Genomic DNA, 19,814 nt, shown 5'->3' on the forward strand with positions numbered 1-19,814 from the left:
TTATGTGTGTATTTAGCTAGTTGGTTATTTTAATCATAAAATTAGGGATATTCTTAAACTCCATTTGCCCATAAAAAGGGTAGCCTAAAGTTTTGCCCAGATCTCATGCAATTCCAACTTTTTATGAGTCTATAATATGTCAGTCTACCATAGGGGAAAAAATTGTTTCATGGGTGGGTCAAATCTTTTATTTAATTTCAGAACTCTCCCTTCTTAACTCTGGTGGCTGAGCCCCAGTCCAGTAGCAAATCAAGGTAGAAAAAGAAAAAAAAAAAAAAAACAGAGAAATTTATCATACCATCATGCTACTACATGGATATGTTAAATGTTAAGGAAGACAAATTCTACCATTGCTAGGGTGGGATTTCAGAATCTGTTATAGTTGAGAGTTTCATTTTTGGAATAATGGAAAAACTAGTTTAACCTCAACATCAATAACCAATTATTAAGTTTCTTGCCAGCTTACACATTTCTTTTTTCTACATGGCTTAAAATTCTCTATAGTTGTGCTGATCTCTGAACATCAGATTTTAATAAACTTCTTCGTGATGTGTATGTTTGTAAAGAGATTAGAATTGTACCCAGCAGCAGAAAGTGCTATAAACAAGTTGTTAAATGAAAACACACACAGGTACACACACTATTAATAAATTTAGACCCTCATGCAGAGAACTAAGCTAGATAAAATACACCTAAACACTGTATTATGTATCAGTGCTTTTATATACAGCCACTGTATGTATCAGCCTTTTATATAACGCCTCTCATTTAATCTTCATAAGAAGTACAGATTCTTTATACATTACACATCTGTCACACAATTGACATATATGCAGATTATCTAGGATGAAAAATCCAATGCCGTGTTTCATATGGTAACGAACATTTATATAAACCAATAATTGCGTATGTAATAATTTATGTTCTCATTACTTTTTTAAAGTTTATTTATTTTAGATAAAGAGAAAGAGAGTGAGTGGGGAGGGGCAGAGGGAGAGGGAGAGAGTCTCAAGCAGACTCTGAACTGAGTGCAGAACCTGTCCCAGGGCTCAGTCTCACCACCTGAGATCACGACCTGAGCCAAAATCAAGAGTTGGACGCTTAACCCACTGCGCCACCCAGGCACCCCTTATGTTCTAATTATTAACACCAACCACCCAAGGGCTCCACTCAAGCTGATGAAGTTCTGAACTCCTGCTTCTTTTATATCCCAGGTGGCTGCTTTCCTTAAAAAGAGCAGAAGTTTGAGCCTGGAGAAAAAGATTACAGTTCTTTGTTTTACTTCAATTTCGCTTTAATTTTAGCAGTTTTTAACACTACCAATATGCTAACGCCTCTAATTAGCAGAGTTAAGCAACTTGAGAATGCCATCAAAAGAGATGATCTACTAATTTGAAAATCACCGATGCAGAGTTGCTTTCCTAAAACCCATACAATGATTTTAAAAGTGCATATCAAATAATAGCCCTGGAGAAATGACATCACTTTGGCCAGGTGTTAGCGGATGCACACAGCATCGTTTCCTGGTTCAGGTGGAACTTGCCTCTGCCTCTCATGCACCTTCCAGACTCTGGAGGATTAAGCCTCAGGCAAGAACATCCTTCCAGAAGACTTTTCCTATTTGGATACCAGGAACATTTACTCCATACCAGGCTTTGGGGATGGGAGGAAGGGAAGAGAACGCTTTGAGCGTTCTTGGCCAGTAGGAAACTACTGAAGTGAAGTACGATTGTGTAAGCCAACATCTTTACTGGCCTCAGACTCTTTTTTTTTTTTTAATTTAAAGATTTTATTTATTTATTTGACAGACAGAGATCACAAGTAGGCAGAGAGGCAGGCAGAGAGAGGGGAGGAAGCAGGCTCCCTGCTGAGCAGAGAGCAGATGCAGGGCTCAATCCCAGGGTCCTGGGATCATGACCTGAGCCGAAGGCAGAGGCTTTAACCCACTGAGCCACTCAGGTGCCCCATGGCCTCAGACTCTTGAGGGGATTTTCCCTCAGAGGTTTTCTCTGATGAAAATCTGAGATAATTTTTCCTCTAAATTTCCTCAGGGTGTAGTAAGAGGTTCCCTTTTGCTAGATGAGATGAAAACATATATTCTAGAGAATTTCTGTGCTATGGTTATATTCTTAAAATGCTTGAAAATTCTGCACTAGAATTATGAATTTTATTTATATAAATGGTTAGGAAAGATGAGGCTATGATCTTCAGAATGGAGATGGTTTATACTGTAGTTCAGATACAGCTATGATTGAATTTCAGCTTTCCCGTTGACAAGTGTGTGACTTTGAGCAAATCTCTTAATTTTTCTAAGCTTTGCATTCCTTACTTGTAAGAACAATATCAGGTTTCAAGAATTTTATGAGGAACAGTGAGTTGATATAAGAGCACCTTGCAAGGAGTAAAGTACTCAGTGTATGCTAATCTCTCCCATTGTTCCTTTATATTTATGCATATATATAAAATATGTTTACTGTTATTCATGTGTGCAAAAATATGTAGATATATTTGTTTCTATTTACTTGTCCAAACAAGCAATAAAAATATTTTGCTCAAAGCACCAATTATAGAAAAATCACACTTAAAATCTTGAAATACCTGATTTAGAGCCTTTCTATAAGTACTAGTGAACACTTAATCTAAAAAATTGAGCTAGCAGAACCACCAAATTAAAAAATAACCTATTGATGTGTCTAATTTTTATTTTATCTCATTTATTTTTTCGGGAGAGAACAATTGAGGGGGGAGGGGAAAACAGTGAGGGGAGGAGAGAGAATCTTAAGCAGCGCAGAGCCCCATGTGGGGCTCAGTCTCACAACCCTGAGATCAGGATCCAAGCGAAAATCAAGAGTAGTATGCATAACCGACTGAGCCACTCAGGCATCCCATGTTTAATTTTTATTTTAAAACAATGCAACCAATGTTAAAAGAAATATGAGAAAAAAAATCTATGATCTCAAGCATCATTAAATTTTAATTTATAAATCTACTTAATGCTAATTTTGTATTTTATCATCATTATTGAAGCAGGGAAACATACACTTAGACTTTGGGGGATTAATTGACCAAGGAACAAGTCTAGAACTTAAAATGACCAAACATCACACTTTTTATGGCAACAGTAGTCTTCTTATGCAGTAATTTTATATTTTATTGCTGAAAACTATTTGAACTTTTCTATAAGGCAGAAGGATTGATGTCAGAGCTATAAATGTTTGTAAGCAGATCAAAACAGTACAAATAAAAAACATAAATACACTTCTCCAACTCAAAAATATATGTAATTGTATATTATTTTTTAAGGTGTTATTTCTAGAAATCATGGCATTTATATTTTTTGGAGATAATGTTATCAAGAATACAAATATGTATTTCAAGAATTCAAGAGCTTCTATCACGTGAATTGAAGGGAAATAATTCATTACTTTTAAAACATTTAAAATATAGTGCTAATGTTATAGAAAAATGTTGACGAGTTATGAAATCAAATCACAGTGTCGGTAGGCTCTCTTTCTTCCTGCTTACAGTGGCATTAATGTTAGCTTTCAAAGCATATCTATACTGGGCAGGGGAGGGGGGGCTACATCATATATTTTTTTAAGAAATATTCTTCCTTGCTATCTGCATTTTAACTTTACACACAACATAGCTGTCGGTCATTTCCCTGAGTCTCCTTAGGAATTGCATACACTGTGTTTCTACTGAACAATTCAAGTTCGGATGACCTCAGTGAGTTGATCTCCACTTGTCTTCCTACTGACATTATTATTTACTATGATCTGTAGCAAAAAGTCACAAATAATGTTTAATTCAACTAAGATAAAGACCTCCTCAAAGATGTTTCTTAAATGTTTCTGTTTGTAATCAATCCAATAATTCTAGAGGATATACTTCAAAGAACAAAAATGCTCAAATGAATCCTTAAAAACAATTGCAGTTCTGTTTCTATCACTAATCATTAGAAAGCTTGCTCCTAGTATCTATCCGTTGTTACCATACCTCAGCCCTGTGAAATCGATGAAGAACAAGAGTTTATTACCTTGACTCCATTCTCTTATATACAGATAAAACAAAATCATGGCATGTTCTAGTGGCCTTACACTTTGGATAGTGACCTTACACTTTGGAATTGGTGACCTGTTATGCTCCACTTCTTGTGACTTCAGGAAGATTATGTTCAGCTATATTCCTTGTCTTGAGAACTTCTTAATGTATCTTTCTATCTGACTAGCATTGTTGTAACTGATGTAAGTGGTAAGTTCATTCAGTGGTTGAAGAAGTAAATTATAACTGATTAAAATTTGATATTTTAGCGTTGATGCATAGATTTCTTTTTTTTTTTAAGATTATTTATTTATTTGACAGACAGAGATTACAAGTAGGCAGAGAGGCAGGCAGAGAGAGAGGGAGGAGGAAGCAGGCTACCTGCCGAGCAGAGAGCCCGATGGGGGGCTCTATCCTAGGACCCTGGGATCATGACCTGAGCCAAAGGCAGAGGCTTTAACCCACTGAGCCACCCAGACACCCCGATGCATAGATTTCTGAGTCAAGTTCTATATTTCCAGTTTTGCTAAGATTTTGCCTACTTAACATATTCATACTTGCATTTGATTTCAAATGATAAAGCAGATTCATTCCGGTATTCAATAATAGAATACTTTGGCCTTCTAAATTAACAAAATTTTATTTCATATGAAAGATGATGGACTAGGGAAACTTTTGTTCCTGTGGCAGAATATGCTAAGTGGCTTAGTTTGAGTTTGAATGTCCTAAGTCAGGAGGTCTAGAATAAACATTTCTTTTCTTTCTTTGCCATAGTCCTTCACCCTGATCCAAATTAAGTAACAACATCAACAGTGTGTCAAACAAATGCTTAGAAAATAAGTTAAACTTGGAATACAAACATAATTTTTTTTTTCTGTATGGAAGTTCCCAGATGGAATAATTAAGTTTACTTATATATATTCCCGTTAATTGGGCTCAATATGCTTTCCTCAAAAAATAATTAATTTCAAAGATGCCTCAGTGAAGTGAAGAATTAAATATGGGAACACTTCGATTAATAAAAAAAATTAATCAGGGATGCCTGGGTGGCTCAGTCAGTTAAGTCGGCCTTTGGCTCAGGTCATGATCTCAGGGTCCTGGGATCGAGTACTGCATTGGGCTCCCTGCTCAGCAGGGAGTCTGCTTCTCCCTCTTCCTCTACCTGCCATTCTCCCTGCTTATGCTCTTTCTTTCTCTCTCTCTGTCAAATAAATAAATAAAATCTTAAAAACTTTTTAAAATAATCTGTAAGGAACAGTTTGTTGGCAAATCATTGCCTAAAATGAAATCAAGAGAAGCCCTGATTAGGGGCGCCTGGGTGGCTCAGTGGGTTAAAGCCTCTGCCTTCGGCTCAGGTCATGATCCCAGGGTCCTGGGATCGAGCCCCGCATCGGGCTCTCTGCTCAGCAGAGAGCCTGCTTCCTCCTCTCTCTCTCTCTCTCTGCCTGCCTCTCTGCCTACTTGCGATCTCTGTCTGTCAAATAAATAAATAAAATCTTAAAAAAAAAAAAAAAAAAAAAAAAAAAAAAACTTTAAAAAAAAAAAAAAAAGAGAAGCCCTGATTAAATCAGAGTTAACAGGTAAATTATTTGTTTACTTTCAATAGGATTCAAGTTAAAGGTAAGCTGGCAATATTTGGTTTGTATGTTAAAGCACTTGGAGTATATAGTCTACCATTCATGTTATTACTATTGATATAGACTAAAATAAAATGAGCCATTTTTTAAAAGATGAAAGGAGAACAGCAACACAATAATAATAATAATAAAACGATGTCCTGGGAATGAAAAGATTCTTGGATCTTCACCAGACCCTATCAGATCTAGTTGTTCCTTCTTTAGGTCTCCTCTTTGCCTGTTGTTACTTTCCTACCTCAAAGAAGGGCTGTGTGTGAGAATTGGACTGATCAGTTAGTTTTGCAATCTTAATATTTTGCCTGAAATTATAAGTATAATAGGTTTATAAAATCAAGACCATTGTCACATAGTAGCTAATAGTATCATTTCTGGAACAAGGCTCGGTTCAAAACAATGAATCCTCTACCTACAAACTTGTAACCTTGGGCAAGTCACTATGTTCTCTGCTTCCGTGTTACCATTGATCAAGTGGTGAGAAGCATGATATGATGGTAAGATTGATCAATTTAATGTAATAAGTGGTACCTTGAACAGTTTAGAGCCATGCATGTTGTTCCCATCATAATGTTTTTCGAGGATAACCTTGAAAAATGTATTTTATATTCCAAGTTTAACTTATTTTCTAAACATTTGTTTGACACACTGTTTATGTTGTTACTTAACTCACGTGTGTATTTTTTCACTGCAGTCAACCTACCTTTCTGGCTTGAGCTACTATAGTAGGGGTTGTAATGGTGGGTGTCATGGGTGGGGAAGGTTGGAGGGATTAAAGAAGAGGGAGATAACGGTATAAGATATCATTCCTCCACTTGGGATTCTCTCCTCAGCAGCCTCTGAATCACATGGCTGCTGCCTAAATACTGATGTTCCATCACGAGGGCCACATTGGCCCTCATACACGCAATATGCATAGACACAATTCAGTGTCTAAAAAGAATGATTCTGGTCTTGTAGGAATAACAGAAAATATCCTTACACCTCATCAGTCTCTTCTTTAAAGAAAAGCCTGAATTGTATGAATCTTTCTAAATTTTCCATAACCCCCTGAATTATTCTACTTTCCTTTTTCTTTTACCATTTCATAAAAATCTAATATGCGGGACGCCTGGGTGGCTCAGTGGGTTAAGGCCTCTGCCTTCCGCTCAGGTCATGGTCCCAGGGTACTGGGATCGAGCCCCGCATGGGGCTCTCTGCTCAGCGGGGAGATTGCTTCCTCCTCTCTCTCTCTCTGCCTGCCTCTCTGCCTACTTGTGATCTCTGCCAAATAAATAAATAAAATCTTTAAAAAAAAAATCTAATATGCTACATTCTATAGACCTTATCTTCTCAAAATTATTTATTGTTCTTATATTTCATACTTTATGCTTTTATGCTACTTCAGTTTTCATTTCACCTCCCTTAAATTTGCAATAGCTTTTAAACTGACTTCTTTATCTAGTCATTGTTAAATCCATCCTCCATAATCAGGATTTCTCAACCTCACCAAGGCCGGTACTTTCGGTCAGATAATTCTTTGCTGTGGAAGCTTCTCGGTGAATTGGAGGCATTTAGCAGCTTCACTCGCCTCTACCCATTAGAAGATAATAAGTACCTGCATGGCTCCGTTGGTTAAGTGTTGGATTCTTGGTTTCAGCTCAGGTCATGATCTCAGGGTCGTGAGATGGAGCCCCACATAGGGCTCCATGCTCAGCGTGGGTTGTGCTTGGCATTCTCTCTCTCCCTCTCCCTCTGCCCCTCCCCTGCTCACACACACTCACTCTCTCAAAGAATAAATAAATAAATCTTTTAAAAAATTGCCCTTCCTCCAGTTATGAAAACCAAAAATTCGACAATGTTCCCTGGATGACAGAATCATCCTCAGTTGAGAACCTCTATTCAACAGTTCTTCCTGATCACTCAGCTTAAAGCACAGGTCAGGTTTTATCATTTCCTGCTGAAAAATTTTCTGAGGCTTCCCATACTAGACTGAAAAATCTTCTGACCCCTCCGTTGCTGGCCATCACTCTGTTTCTTAGTGTATTCCAGTTTTGTATCTTCTCTGTTATTTACGCTGGCTGATCTATGAACCTGTCTATCTTCAGATAGATAGGCAAGCAGACAGATAGGAATGTTCTGGGTTTGGTGACTGTTCTCACGCATGGTTTCCCCCTGGGTACCATACATACCCAGCATCAGGTATCCACATTTTTACTTTAAAACATGGTCTTCCTCAGATTTCTTCACATAGTAACTCAGTCGGAATCTCTGCTGGAATTGAGAAGAGTCTTTGCTTTATATGCATATTAAAATAGATTCTGATAAAAAAAAAATAGATTCTAAAGTCACTGTAATTTGAGATGATACCAGTATAGAAATAGTCAAAAAGATTCATGTAACAAAATATCGAGTTCAGAAACAAACACCCAACATGTAGAGACAATATATAACAAAGAAAGCATTTTTATGTCACTGGGGACCGGATAGTTTATTGAAAGTTGCATGCAGTCTCAATAAACAATTCTTTCAGAATGAATCAAAATGTGAACTTTGTTCCACATGCCCTCCCCCCCAAAAAATCTCTTGGGTAAAAGAAGTAAATATAAATAAATATAAAAATAACATAATCTCCAAAATATTTACATATGAATAATCTCGGATTTAGGGAGATCATTTTAACTCATAGAGAAAATTCAGCAGCTCACAAGGAAATTACAGATTTATTTTACTACATAAAATAATCAAAATGTTGGAGCACTTGGGTGGCTGAGTTGGTTGACTGTCCAACTCTCAGTTTGGCTTGGTCATTATCTCAGGGTCCTGGGGTCACCCCACGGTGGGCCTCATGCTTCGTGGGGCGGTTTGCTTGCGCATTCTCTCTCTCTCTCTCTCCCCTTGCCCTAACTCATGTACATTCTCTCTCTCTCTCTCTTTCTCTCTCTCTAAATTAAATAAATATTTTAAAAAAGAATTAAAATGTGTGGCAAATTAAATCATTAAAAAATAGCAAAGAGTAAATTAGGAATAGATATTTAGAGCAAATAAAGAATTGATATCCAGGGGCACCTGGGTGGCTCAGTGGGTTAGGCCTCTGCCTTCGGCTCAGGTCATGATTTCGGGGTCCTGGGATCGAGCCCCGCATCGGGCTCCCTGCTTGGCGGGGGAGCCTGCTTCCCTTCCTCTCTCTCTGCCTGCCTCTCTGCCTACTTGTGATCTCTGTCAAATAAATAAATAAAATCTTTAAAAAAAAAAAAAAGGAAAGAAAAATGTCTTCGTGTATTTAGCATGCACTGTGTAAAGTTATTCTGGACACTACTGTGATTTAATAAGTCCTTCAAGTTATCCTCATTGACCACCCATGGCTCTAGGACCTCAGCTTCAACATTACTGAGCTTGACATTTGAACTTTTCTCTTCATTTCTCATTGAGACTCACTCTAATTCTGATGCCACACAGTCATGCCCAACTTTGACTGTTTTATTCCATCAATTAGATCTTGTGTACCTCTTCCAGAAATTTTTCAGTGCTTTTGTGCATCAGTTTTTTTTTTTTTAAGATTTTATTTATTTATTTGACAGAGATCACAAGTAGGCAGAGAGGCAGGCAGAGAGAGAATGGGAAGCAGGCTCCCCGCTGAGCAGAGAACCCAACGTGGGGTTCGATCCCAGGACCCTGAGATCATGACCTGAGCTGAAGGCAGAGGCTTAAAACGCTGAGCCACCCAGGTGCCCCGAATTATTCCCATTATATCTAAGTCCATCAGGTTGCCTTAGCAACATGACTGCCTGACTGCCCCCATATAAGGAAGGGAATCTTGTACTAGATTTAGCAGCACAGTCAAAATTTATTTATTCACCCCTTTTTTCAACAACAGTGTTTTCACTTAAAAATAGTTAGTGTCTCCACTGAATCATGCAATTTAGAGTCTAACATGATCAATGAGACATGGCCCCAGCCCTAACTATGAGTAGATGCCAGGCACATAAGAAGATCATCATGTCCCAGACGAAGTCACCACGACGGGGGAATTAGAGTGCTGAGGGAGCCCAGAAGAGATTGAAAGCCAGTCAGAAACAAGCCACACTTACTTTCTTTCGATTCATTCTTGGACTAGGTCTTAGGAATTGAAGCCTCTGTTTATTCTGCGGTGTTGTTTGCAATGAGTGAACTCATTTTTATGATAGCAGTATATTACTGAGTTGAATTGCAGCAATTTTAATATGTCATTTTAAATAACATACACAGTCAAGATTTTTATAGAACACGTTCCTTTGTGTTGTATTTGTTCATCAAATACTCCATTCCTTGTTCCTGGAACATCTGGAATTCAGGGAACTTTGGGTTTGTTCATGAAAATAGTTACATATTTTCGTGTATGAAAAAAAGTGTAGGGAAGGAATTTTGTTTATTCATCAAAATGAAAACTTGTACATGGGTCCGTTATACTATCTGCATAGTATAGTATAAGATACACATAATTTTATTTTCTTAAAACTGAATCTCATTTTTCTACTTGTGTGTGTGTGTGTGTATATATATACTTGCATGTGTGTGTATATATATATATACACACACAGACACATACATATATGGATCGATGGATGAGTGGATAGATAAGGCAACATTACCTCATTTTATAAATAACAGTGAATTTCAGTTTAAGAAAATTAACTCTTCCAACCAATGGGGCTGGTTATTTTTTGTTCACAGCCACATGTGATTCCAAAGTTTATGAGGTTGGGCTTTTAAACTTTATCTTGTCCTCTCTTTAAATCTATACATTGGATTTTGGAAAACCCTGTTAAAACATGAACACAGAGGTTTATGTGTAGTCAATGTATTTTTAAATAACTTACACTTTTCTGATAATTTAAGAGTTCATTTGACCAAAGCAGGGATGTGGGTATGGGGTATGACCTTGTAGTTGCTCCGGCACGCACTTCCAGGAGCATCCTGTGCTTTGTTACAAAGCTCAGCTGTTGCTCTCTTGACATTCTTAATAATTTTATCTGTGAAGTTACGTTTTGTACGTGAAGTCCCTGGGACAGTGGGGCATGAATGTGAGCAGCGCTGGGACAGTGGGGTGTGAACCTGAGCAGCAGCGCTGCAGGGGGGAAACTCCGCACTCACAGGTTCAGGCCTGTAGGCACAGTAGGCAACACAGACGCCAAGTACTGGGCCTGACAGCGTGGTGTGTGCATAAGCATGCCTCAGCAGGCTGAAATACTGAGTCCCCCATGTTGCTGAGCCAGAACTGGGGCAGGATACCAATGGCAAACCTCAAAGCAACAACAGCAACAGCAACGACTGTGGGCGGCAGGAGTGACCCCTCCCCACCAAGCAGGGACAGGAATCTTGGTGAGAGATCAGCTGACTCTCAGTCCCAGGATCCTGTCCCTGCAGTATCTACACAGATATTAAATCTTCTGCCTCAACTCCAAAATAATACTTGGGGAACTCAGATGGTAAATTTTGTCAATAAATTATTACAAAATAGGGAGGACACAAGGGTATTGCAATAAAGCCTGTCAGGGTGTTATTAGAATACTTCACAGTTTACAGTGTCCAGTTTTGAAAACTCCTGCAACATTGCAAAGCAAATATCCACCAGCCTACGATACAGGTTAAAGATCATCACATTTGATGGACAATCACACTATTTTCATATGAAACTTTAAATGAACCAATTATTAACAAAGGAGACAATTTTTAATTAAATTTTCCTTGTAATTGAAAATAAAGAAATAAAATACATAAATAGGCATTTTAGATTATATGCAAATTATGAAACTACTTTTGGTTTCTTGCACAATCTTAGCAAGTTACAGGAAATGTCAGAGGAAATCTTAAAATGTCAGTGCATACATTTACATTCAACATTAAATTCAGTATACAGTGTAAAGGATCTTTGTTGTGGGGGAATTGTTTTCTATCTTCACTGTGGTGATGAATACACAAACTTATACATGTGATAAATTTGTATAAAACTAAGTCCACACACAAATTAGTACTGGTATATTGGTAAAATATGAATGAGATCAGTGGATTGTACACATATCAATTTCTTGGTTGTAACATTATAGTTACTTTTAGGATGTTACCATTTGGGATAAATGGTGCATGGGTTCTCTATTATTTCTTATAATCTGCATGTTAATCTACAGTTATTTTAAAATAAAAAGTTTAATTAAAAATCACATTCAGGGACACCTGGATGGCTCAGTGGGTTAAAGCCTCTGCCTTCAGCTAAGATCATGATCCCAGGGTCCTGGGATCAAGCCCCACATTGGGCTCTATGCTCCACAGGGAGCCTGCTTCCCCCCTCACCCTGCCTGCCTTTCTGCCTGCTTGTGATCTCTGTCTGTCAAATAAATAAATAAAGTCTTTTTAAAATAAATAAATAAATAAATATCACATTCATACATGAAACTAATTTGTATGAACACTTAAATCTTTATTGAAAAATTATTCCATTAGACTCAAGCTCCAAATGTACTAAAATTTGTTTGTTAAGTCAGAAATTTATCTCAATATTGTCACAATGCATACTCTTAATAGCCCCAGTAATAGTTGCAACTATCAGAAATTATTTGTCATCTTGTGTTAGCCAAAACAAATGATGTCACTTACAATTTTGTAATTGAAAATGAAATTGCTAATTGTATCAATTTTCAAGACCTAAGGAATGAATTTGCGGAAAATTAAGCCAGAAAAATTGTATGATCAATCAGTATATCACAATAATATAGTATTTCTCTTTATTGTATTACCTGTAATTGATACAGAAATGTTATTTTTTGAAATTTATAAATTTATGTCGTTACTCATCTACAACTACTATTATAAGTAATAGAATATTTTTAAAGGGAAAAATTTATATATTATTATCTTTAACAGCACTTATCCTCCCCCTACATTTTGAACTAAAGGGCCCCAAACTTTCATTTTGCACTGGGTCTTATAAATTATGTAAGTCTTGGGCCAGGAGGTTTGGTACAGATTGATCCAGAAAATCCTTTAAATTTTACCAAAGGGTAGATAAGATATATTGAATAGCTTATTTTTGTAGAATTGAGCTTCAAATAAATTTTTGGAAGGATTCAGAAATTGCATCCAATAACTAATCTCAGAAGTCAACTTCTTTTTGTCCAGAGGGTTTGCCAAGATATTATTTTGCTTGTTTTATTTTATTGTATTATTTTATAAAAACCCAACAAGATTCATCCATCATCAGTCTTGACATTTGAATTCTCATTTACATTACTGAGAGAGGACTTCAAGGGAGTCTTTCCATTTATCAGATGTACAATTCCAAAGTGTGTTTATTTTTCATTTAAGAAATACAGAATTAAGGACTATGCAGATATATCAGTTTGGATTTTTTCAATCTAAACATCATAGTTTTGATAAAAATTCTGATACTTAGGTCCATCGGCCTCACATGTACCTGTGACATTTCTTAGCTTGCAAATACACTGCTAGAAAATGATTGGGTTTCCTAGAAACTTTGGAATGAGCCTGTCAGCAGTCATTCTTGGCATTTTTATATGACAGTCACACCATTGTCCCAAACGAAATTTTAGTTTTAAAAACAACGAACCTAAAACTGATATTTGGAATGCATATATTAACAGTAAATTATTTCTGTTTCCTAGTGGTAGGCAAGCTTTGAAGAACATCAAGTCATTTGAGTAACGATGAAGGAGAATTATCTGTGTAAATGTTCCATTACAAGGATGTTTCTCCATACTCATTTTCTAATGTTTTTGTGTACAGGTCACACCCACTTTTTATTCCACTATCATGATGGCTCAGCCTGTTTTCTTTATTCTCTTCTGTTCCAGAATGACTCGTGGGGAAAGCAGTATTCATATGCACTCTTCAAAGCCATGAGTCACATGCTGTGCATTGGGTATGGAGCCCAGGCCCCAGTCAGCATGTCGGATCTCTGGATTACCATGCTGAGCATGATCGTTGGGGCCACCTGCTACGCCATGTTTGTCGGCCATGCCACAGCTTTAATCCAGTCTTTGGATTCCTCCAGGCGGCAGTATCAAGAGAAGGTAATTTGTTTTATCACTAGTATCTTCAACCAGCTCATTTATAAATCGAGTTAATATTTTTCAGGGTAACTAAATTCTTACTGTATCAAAAATATAATGAAATAAAATGTACAAAGCAGGAAAACACAATCTGTTTTGATATTTTATAGTTTCCCCAAGATGCTTGTGATAGCTGTCATTTGTTTCCAATTTCTTTCTTGAATAGCACTTTTTAAAAAAATCTGAATTCACATCTACAGAAAAAATAGTTACATGTTTGAGAAGGTATGAAGCTGATTTGAAGTATTACTATCCATCATGTTCTATCATATTTCAACAGTTAAAGTAATATGCAACCTTCTCTAGTATATGTTAGAAAAATATGTTAGCGATTGGGGCACCTGGGTGGCTCAGTGGTTAAGCCTCTGCCTTCGGCTCAGGTCATGATCTCAGGGTCCTGGGATCGAGCCCCACATCGGGCTCTCTGCTCAGCAGGGAGCCTGCTTCCCTTCCTCTCTCTCTGCCTGCCTCTCTGCCTGCTTGTGATCTCTGTCTGTCAAATAAATAAATAAAATCTTAAAAAAAAAAATGTGTTAGCGATTAAATGTAACTAGGCAGCCATTGTGCATGTCCTTCTGTGTTTCTCTGCATTATAATCATAATTTATATTATAACCCATATGCTTTGCTGAACATATGTTGCTCTTCTATGTAGATAAGTCACCACACCCTCTAGTCTTAAAAATGCATATTAACAGCTGCTATCATGCGTTCTTAAGCACAATGTGTTCATTAAAATAATTGCTGCTCTAAACTTTTCTCAAAAGAGAGAGGAAAAGTAAATATATGCAATAATATATTCATTGGATTCTTTTTCATATGCTGAATTATTTTGTCTGGGTCTGAACCTTGGATAATCAGACGGTACATGTATATTTAACCAAATATCATTAACTTTTGGACAGATAAATAAGAATATTTCATAACTGAAGGAAGGATTTATAATGTAGAAGTTTGGTTTAACATGATGGAGTATATAGTGTATACTGCACCAAAGAGCATGTCTGGAAGTAAAGATTAAAATAGTTCTAGAATACTTCTCCTAGTGAGTGATAACAGGCTAGACTCATAACTAGTTACAAAATAGCCGAAGATTGTTTCAGTTGTTTTATTTACAGAAGTTTTCAACCCTATAATCACACAATAGGAGAAAAGGATCCCAGAGTCTTTATTTCCCTTGAATGTAATTACACTGCCACCAACTATTGGAATGAGCAAGTTGGTATTTTATTACTGAAGTAATGAAAAGATGAACCACCAAAATTGCTTCAAGGTACATTTTAAAATAAAGCCTTCAATTACATTGGAAAGAACAAAGCACATAGTAAGGGAGAAGAAACTTTATAGAATGGTGACTTTGACTAAAAATTATATCCTCAAAGGAATTTGGGCAAACTTTATGGGGATTTAAGACAAGACTACAACAAGGTATATGTTTCTATTATACTGTTTGTTCTCTTCCAGTTGACATTGCTTTTTTTAAAAAATGCTCTTTGCCCATCTCCTTTTTGTCTGCATCATTGGTACCTATTTTTCTTAAAAACAAACAAATCTTCAATTTCCAGTATTGCGTTTATTACCATTGTATTGCATAATAAGTGAATTCACTATTTTTATGTTTTTAGACCTGCTTTATAAGCCAAGTGTAACTTAGAAACCCAGTGCCTGTGCAATCATAGGCATTTATAAGCAAAGATATTATGATGCCTGCAATATTTCAAGTTATCAAGTTCTTGATATTACAAAGGGCTTAACAGAGGGCAAGCATAATGAGGTTATCTTTTACTTTCTGGAGCAATCTAATCAGAATGAGCTGATTATAAGTAATATATGGATTTTCTTATTCTGGATGTTTCATATAAATGCAGTTATACAATATATGGCCTTTTAAGTGTTCTCAAGCTTCATCCAAATTGTATCATGTGTCAGTGCTTAATTACTTATTTTGGCTCATTAATACCCCTTTGTATGGATATATCAGCATTTTGTTTATCTTTTCTTCAGTTGATGGACATTTGAATTGTTTCCTCCTTTGGCTATCATGAATAGAGCTGCTGTTAACATTTGAGTACAAGTATAATTTGAGTATCTGTTTTCATTTTGTTAAGGTATGTACCTAGGAGTGGAATCATTGGGTTATATAATAATTCCATGTTTAACTTTTTGAGGAACTGCTTTTTTTGTAGCTAATATTTATCTTTGGGTGTATTGGAACCATCTGCCATGGATGACTATAAAATTAATATTGATATTGTTTTCACTGCCATATACCCACTAATAACATATTTTTGATGTAAAAATGAGCACCAGTACATTTGATAGTAGCTATTCAGAATCCACTGGTGTTCAGCCCACATAATCAGACCCAGAATTCACACCTAGACATAACAATCTATTGTCTCTTCATTTGCCATACTACTGGGCTCCAGTGAAACTGTCAATCAAATCTAGTCTACTGCAAGTCACCTGACCCACTGTGTATGTCTAGAATCTCAGAGTCATTTAATTCTACCTTCTTAGGGAACATCTGTTCATTTGGGGTCTCCCAACCAGAAGTTGTCTTATCATCCTAAGCAGCAACAGTAGATCCTCTGATTATGAGATCCTTACCTACACAATTTACCAATGTTACTAATCTGACAGTAGGGTATCATCATCATCATCATTATTTTCTCTCTTGACCAAAAAAATTGCAATGATTTTTACAGTATAGCATTGCAGATTAAACTCTGACTTGAATCACAATGTATGTTCCTGATTTCATGAGTCATCATGTTTCATGTTCAATGACAATTCAGACAGCAACATTTTCCCCTTCTGTCAGTTATGGAGACTTCATTGTGTAAAACCAGTGGCATTTAAAATGTGCCTCTCCTGATGCTCTGCTCTAGGTTACTAGCTAGCTTCGTACTTTCTGTGACTGGTAGACTGAGCAACCTGAACTTCAGTAATAACCAAAAGTAATTAAATCATATTTTTTGTTTTCAATTGTCGTTTTAAATTTAGTGAAGGTCATCTTTTCTGAACAAATAAAATCCCTCCCCCAGAATTTTTTGAGGCTCGAAGCCAGAAATGAGGAAGGTAGACATAGTCCATAGGCTCTCTTTTCTCTCCTGTCAGAAGACTTGAGGAGCTACTGTTTGACTTCAGAGAGAAGACACAATGGAGAGGAAAAGGAAGGGAAAAGGCAGTTTTAACACCTGCTATATGTGTTAAGCTAGTGTCCTTTGGTGGGAATGGCAGATGATTAAAGCTGATGGTTCCTTTATGAGATCCTTTGGGCTCTTCAGGTAACACCCACTGAGTCTCTCTCCTACTCTTCCAAGATGAGGTCCTGCAAATTGAGGAGTTTTCTCCAAGTTCTTTCTGCTCTGGGCTTCTTGCTCTGCCAGGCGGTACTCTTGGACAGGACCCAAGATACAATGATGGCCCCACTGTATGACTCAGATCTGGTCCACAGAAAAGCACCCCTGCATCCCTCCCTTAACCCATCCCTCAGTACTCAGCTGCCTCCACACCAAAGCGATGAGGAGCCTGTGTCTAGCCTTCTCCAATTCCTTGGCAGGAGTTAGACCCCGTCCACAAGTTATTTATGTGTTCTCATATGTGAAACAAAACCCAGATCCATGTCTCCCAACTACATGACCTTAGTTCAGAGATCCCCAAGTGATTTTCTTGAAGCTGTACTCCCAGGTCACACGTTAGGAGGTTTAGGGAGCTGGAAAGGGACTCATAGCACAACAATTACACTCTGAAGAAATCCACTCACTAATCCCATCAGGAAAATTCTCACTCTACCTTGTGCACCTCTGTAGAACTTTGATACCTCCAGGAGTCTGGATCCTTGGATCATCATTTACATTTGTAAACCAGTATTTAAGAGACAACTTTATACAGGCTGTTACTAGTCAAGTTCTGGCAGAGTGAAAGTTATATGCAGATTTTCTACAGTGCTAGGGGGTCAGCACCCTTAACCCTCACTTTATTTCAGGGGTCAATGGTATAAATAATCATTCCCTGGCCAAACAAATTTGGAAATGTCGACTGAAAAGAAAATGCATCAAAGTGCTGTTTCTTTGGATAAGTGTGTGCACCCTGAACATTTAACTTCTTGTCTTTGCCTTCCATACCAAACCCCCTTGAATTTTAATTGATTAGAGTGCACTTTGTAAAACATCTTTCTAGACAAACTCCCCAAAATGAATATTCCATTTTTTTAATTGACCCTGGGTGGTTACACCCTTTTCTAGATATGTCTGCAGTTCATCTCATCTTCAGGACATGAAACTGGTTTTGATCATCCTGTGTCTTTATACTGCTGCAACTTAGTTCTTATGCTTGGGCAGCCCTGGGGAACCTGCTACTATTTTTAGATTCTCTTTCCTGTCATACAATTATAGTAATAGCAGCTTTTAGGTGTGCAAGAATTTTAACACAATACACAGTATGAATTTAGAATAAGAAATTTCCAACTCACCTTGGTATACTTGATGTACATGAAAGATATTTTTTTAAAAGACATGTATTCAGCATCATGATCAGACCATTACATTTAGCAATCAACAGCATGGATCCAAAAAAAAAAAAAATCTGCATTAAAACCCTTTGTTGAGATGCTTTACACTTTCCACAAAACAGAAACTAAAATAACCTGCCATACAGTTTGTCACAAATACAGCCCTTGAGTTTTTTGCCCGTACACATGAGTATTGTTTAAAACATGTCTTCTTTGTAGCAGCTAGGTCATGCCACCCCTGTGCTTGGATTGGCTGAGTTCACAGATCTTTTGTAACCTATAGCTTCCCTGTCACTTCTCTGGCTCTCCTCTCCTGCTAAACCTTGTTTCCTGGCAGTAATGAAAACCTTCTGCCACTGTCATAGTTACTGCTGCTGCCGCTGCTGGAACCACCATAGCCACCCTGGTTTCCTGGTTTGCCAAAGTATTGGCCTCCACCACAAAGGCCAGAGTTTCTGCCTCCAAAAATTTCCTCCTTTCATGGGTCCAAAATTTGAAGATTGATTGTTGTTATTGCCAAAATCATTATAGCTTCAGTCACCTCCAAAGTTGCTGCCATCATTACAAAATCCATTATAGGCATTCCCACTGCCATCATATCTGCCACCACCTCAACAGCCACCAAAGCCACCTTGCCCACTGAAGTTTCCCCCACAACCAAAGCTGTCTTTCCATCAAAACCTCCATGACCACCACCAAAGTTTCTAGAACCACTTCGATCTCTTGGTTGGATGAGGCCTTAGCCATCTCCTGCTTTCTCTTGCATAAGGCTTTCCTTACCTCACAGCTGTGGCCATTCACAGTGTGGCATTTTTGAAGGACAGTCTTGTCTACAGAGTCATGGTCATCAAATGCTACAAAAGTAAAGCCACTCTTTGTGCCACTGTCAGTCATGATTTCAGTCACTTAAATTTTCACATACTGTTCAAAATAATCTCTTAGATGGTGTTCTTCAGTGTCTCCTTTAATGCCACCAACAGAAATCTTCTTCACAGTTAAGTGGGCACCAGGTCTTTGAGAATGTTCTCTTGAGACAACCCTCTTGGTTCCACACTCTTCCATCCACCTCATGTGGCCCTGCATTCATGGCTGCAGGCACCTCCTCCGTAGGGGCATATGTGACAGACCCAAAGCTTCTGGAGCACTTGGTGTTTGGATCTCTCATTACCACTCAGTCTGTAAGCATTCCCCGTTGTTCAGAACGGCTCCTCAGGTATTGTGCTAAGCAAAATAAGTCAATCAGAGAAAGAGAATTATCATGGGATCTCACAGGTACGTGGAATTTGAGAAACAAGGCAGAGGATCATAGGGAAAGAGAGGAAAAAATGAAACAAGATGAAACCAGGAAGGGAGGCAAACCATAAGAGACTCTGAATCTCAGGAAACAAACTGAGGGTTGCTGGAGTGGAAGGGTGGGGAGGGATGGGGTGGCTGGTTGATGGACATTGGGGAGGGTATGCGCTATGGTGAGTGCTGTGAATTTTGTAAGACTGATGATCCACAGACCTGTACCCCTGAAGCAAATAATACATTATATGTT

General features: G+C 37.6%; 1 protein-coding gene across 1 annotated transcript in view; it reads left to right on the forward strand.

Moving 5' to 3' along the window:
• The window catches only part of HCN1 (hyperpolarization activated cyclic nucleotide gated potassium channel 1), a gene marked incomplete at its 5' end in the record, with an annotated part of 390,251 nt that overhangs the window by 257,693 nt on the left and 112,744 nt on the right, over positions 1 to 19,814 (forward strand). The window contains one exon of the mRNA XM_080804646.1: positions 13,502 to 13,720. Within this exon, the coding sequence (XP_080660772.1) occupies positions 13,502 to 13,720 (219 nt within the window). The remainder of the gene's footprint in view (positions 1 to 13,501; positions 13,721 to 19,814) is intronic.

Source organism: Martes martes (genome assembly GCF_963455335.1).
Source record: "Martes martes genome assembly, chromosome: 5".
Classification (NCBI taxonomy): domain Eukaryota; kingdom Metazoa; phylum Chordata; class Mammalia; order Carnivora; family Mustelidae; genus Martes; species Martes martes.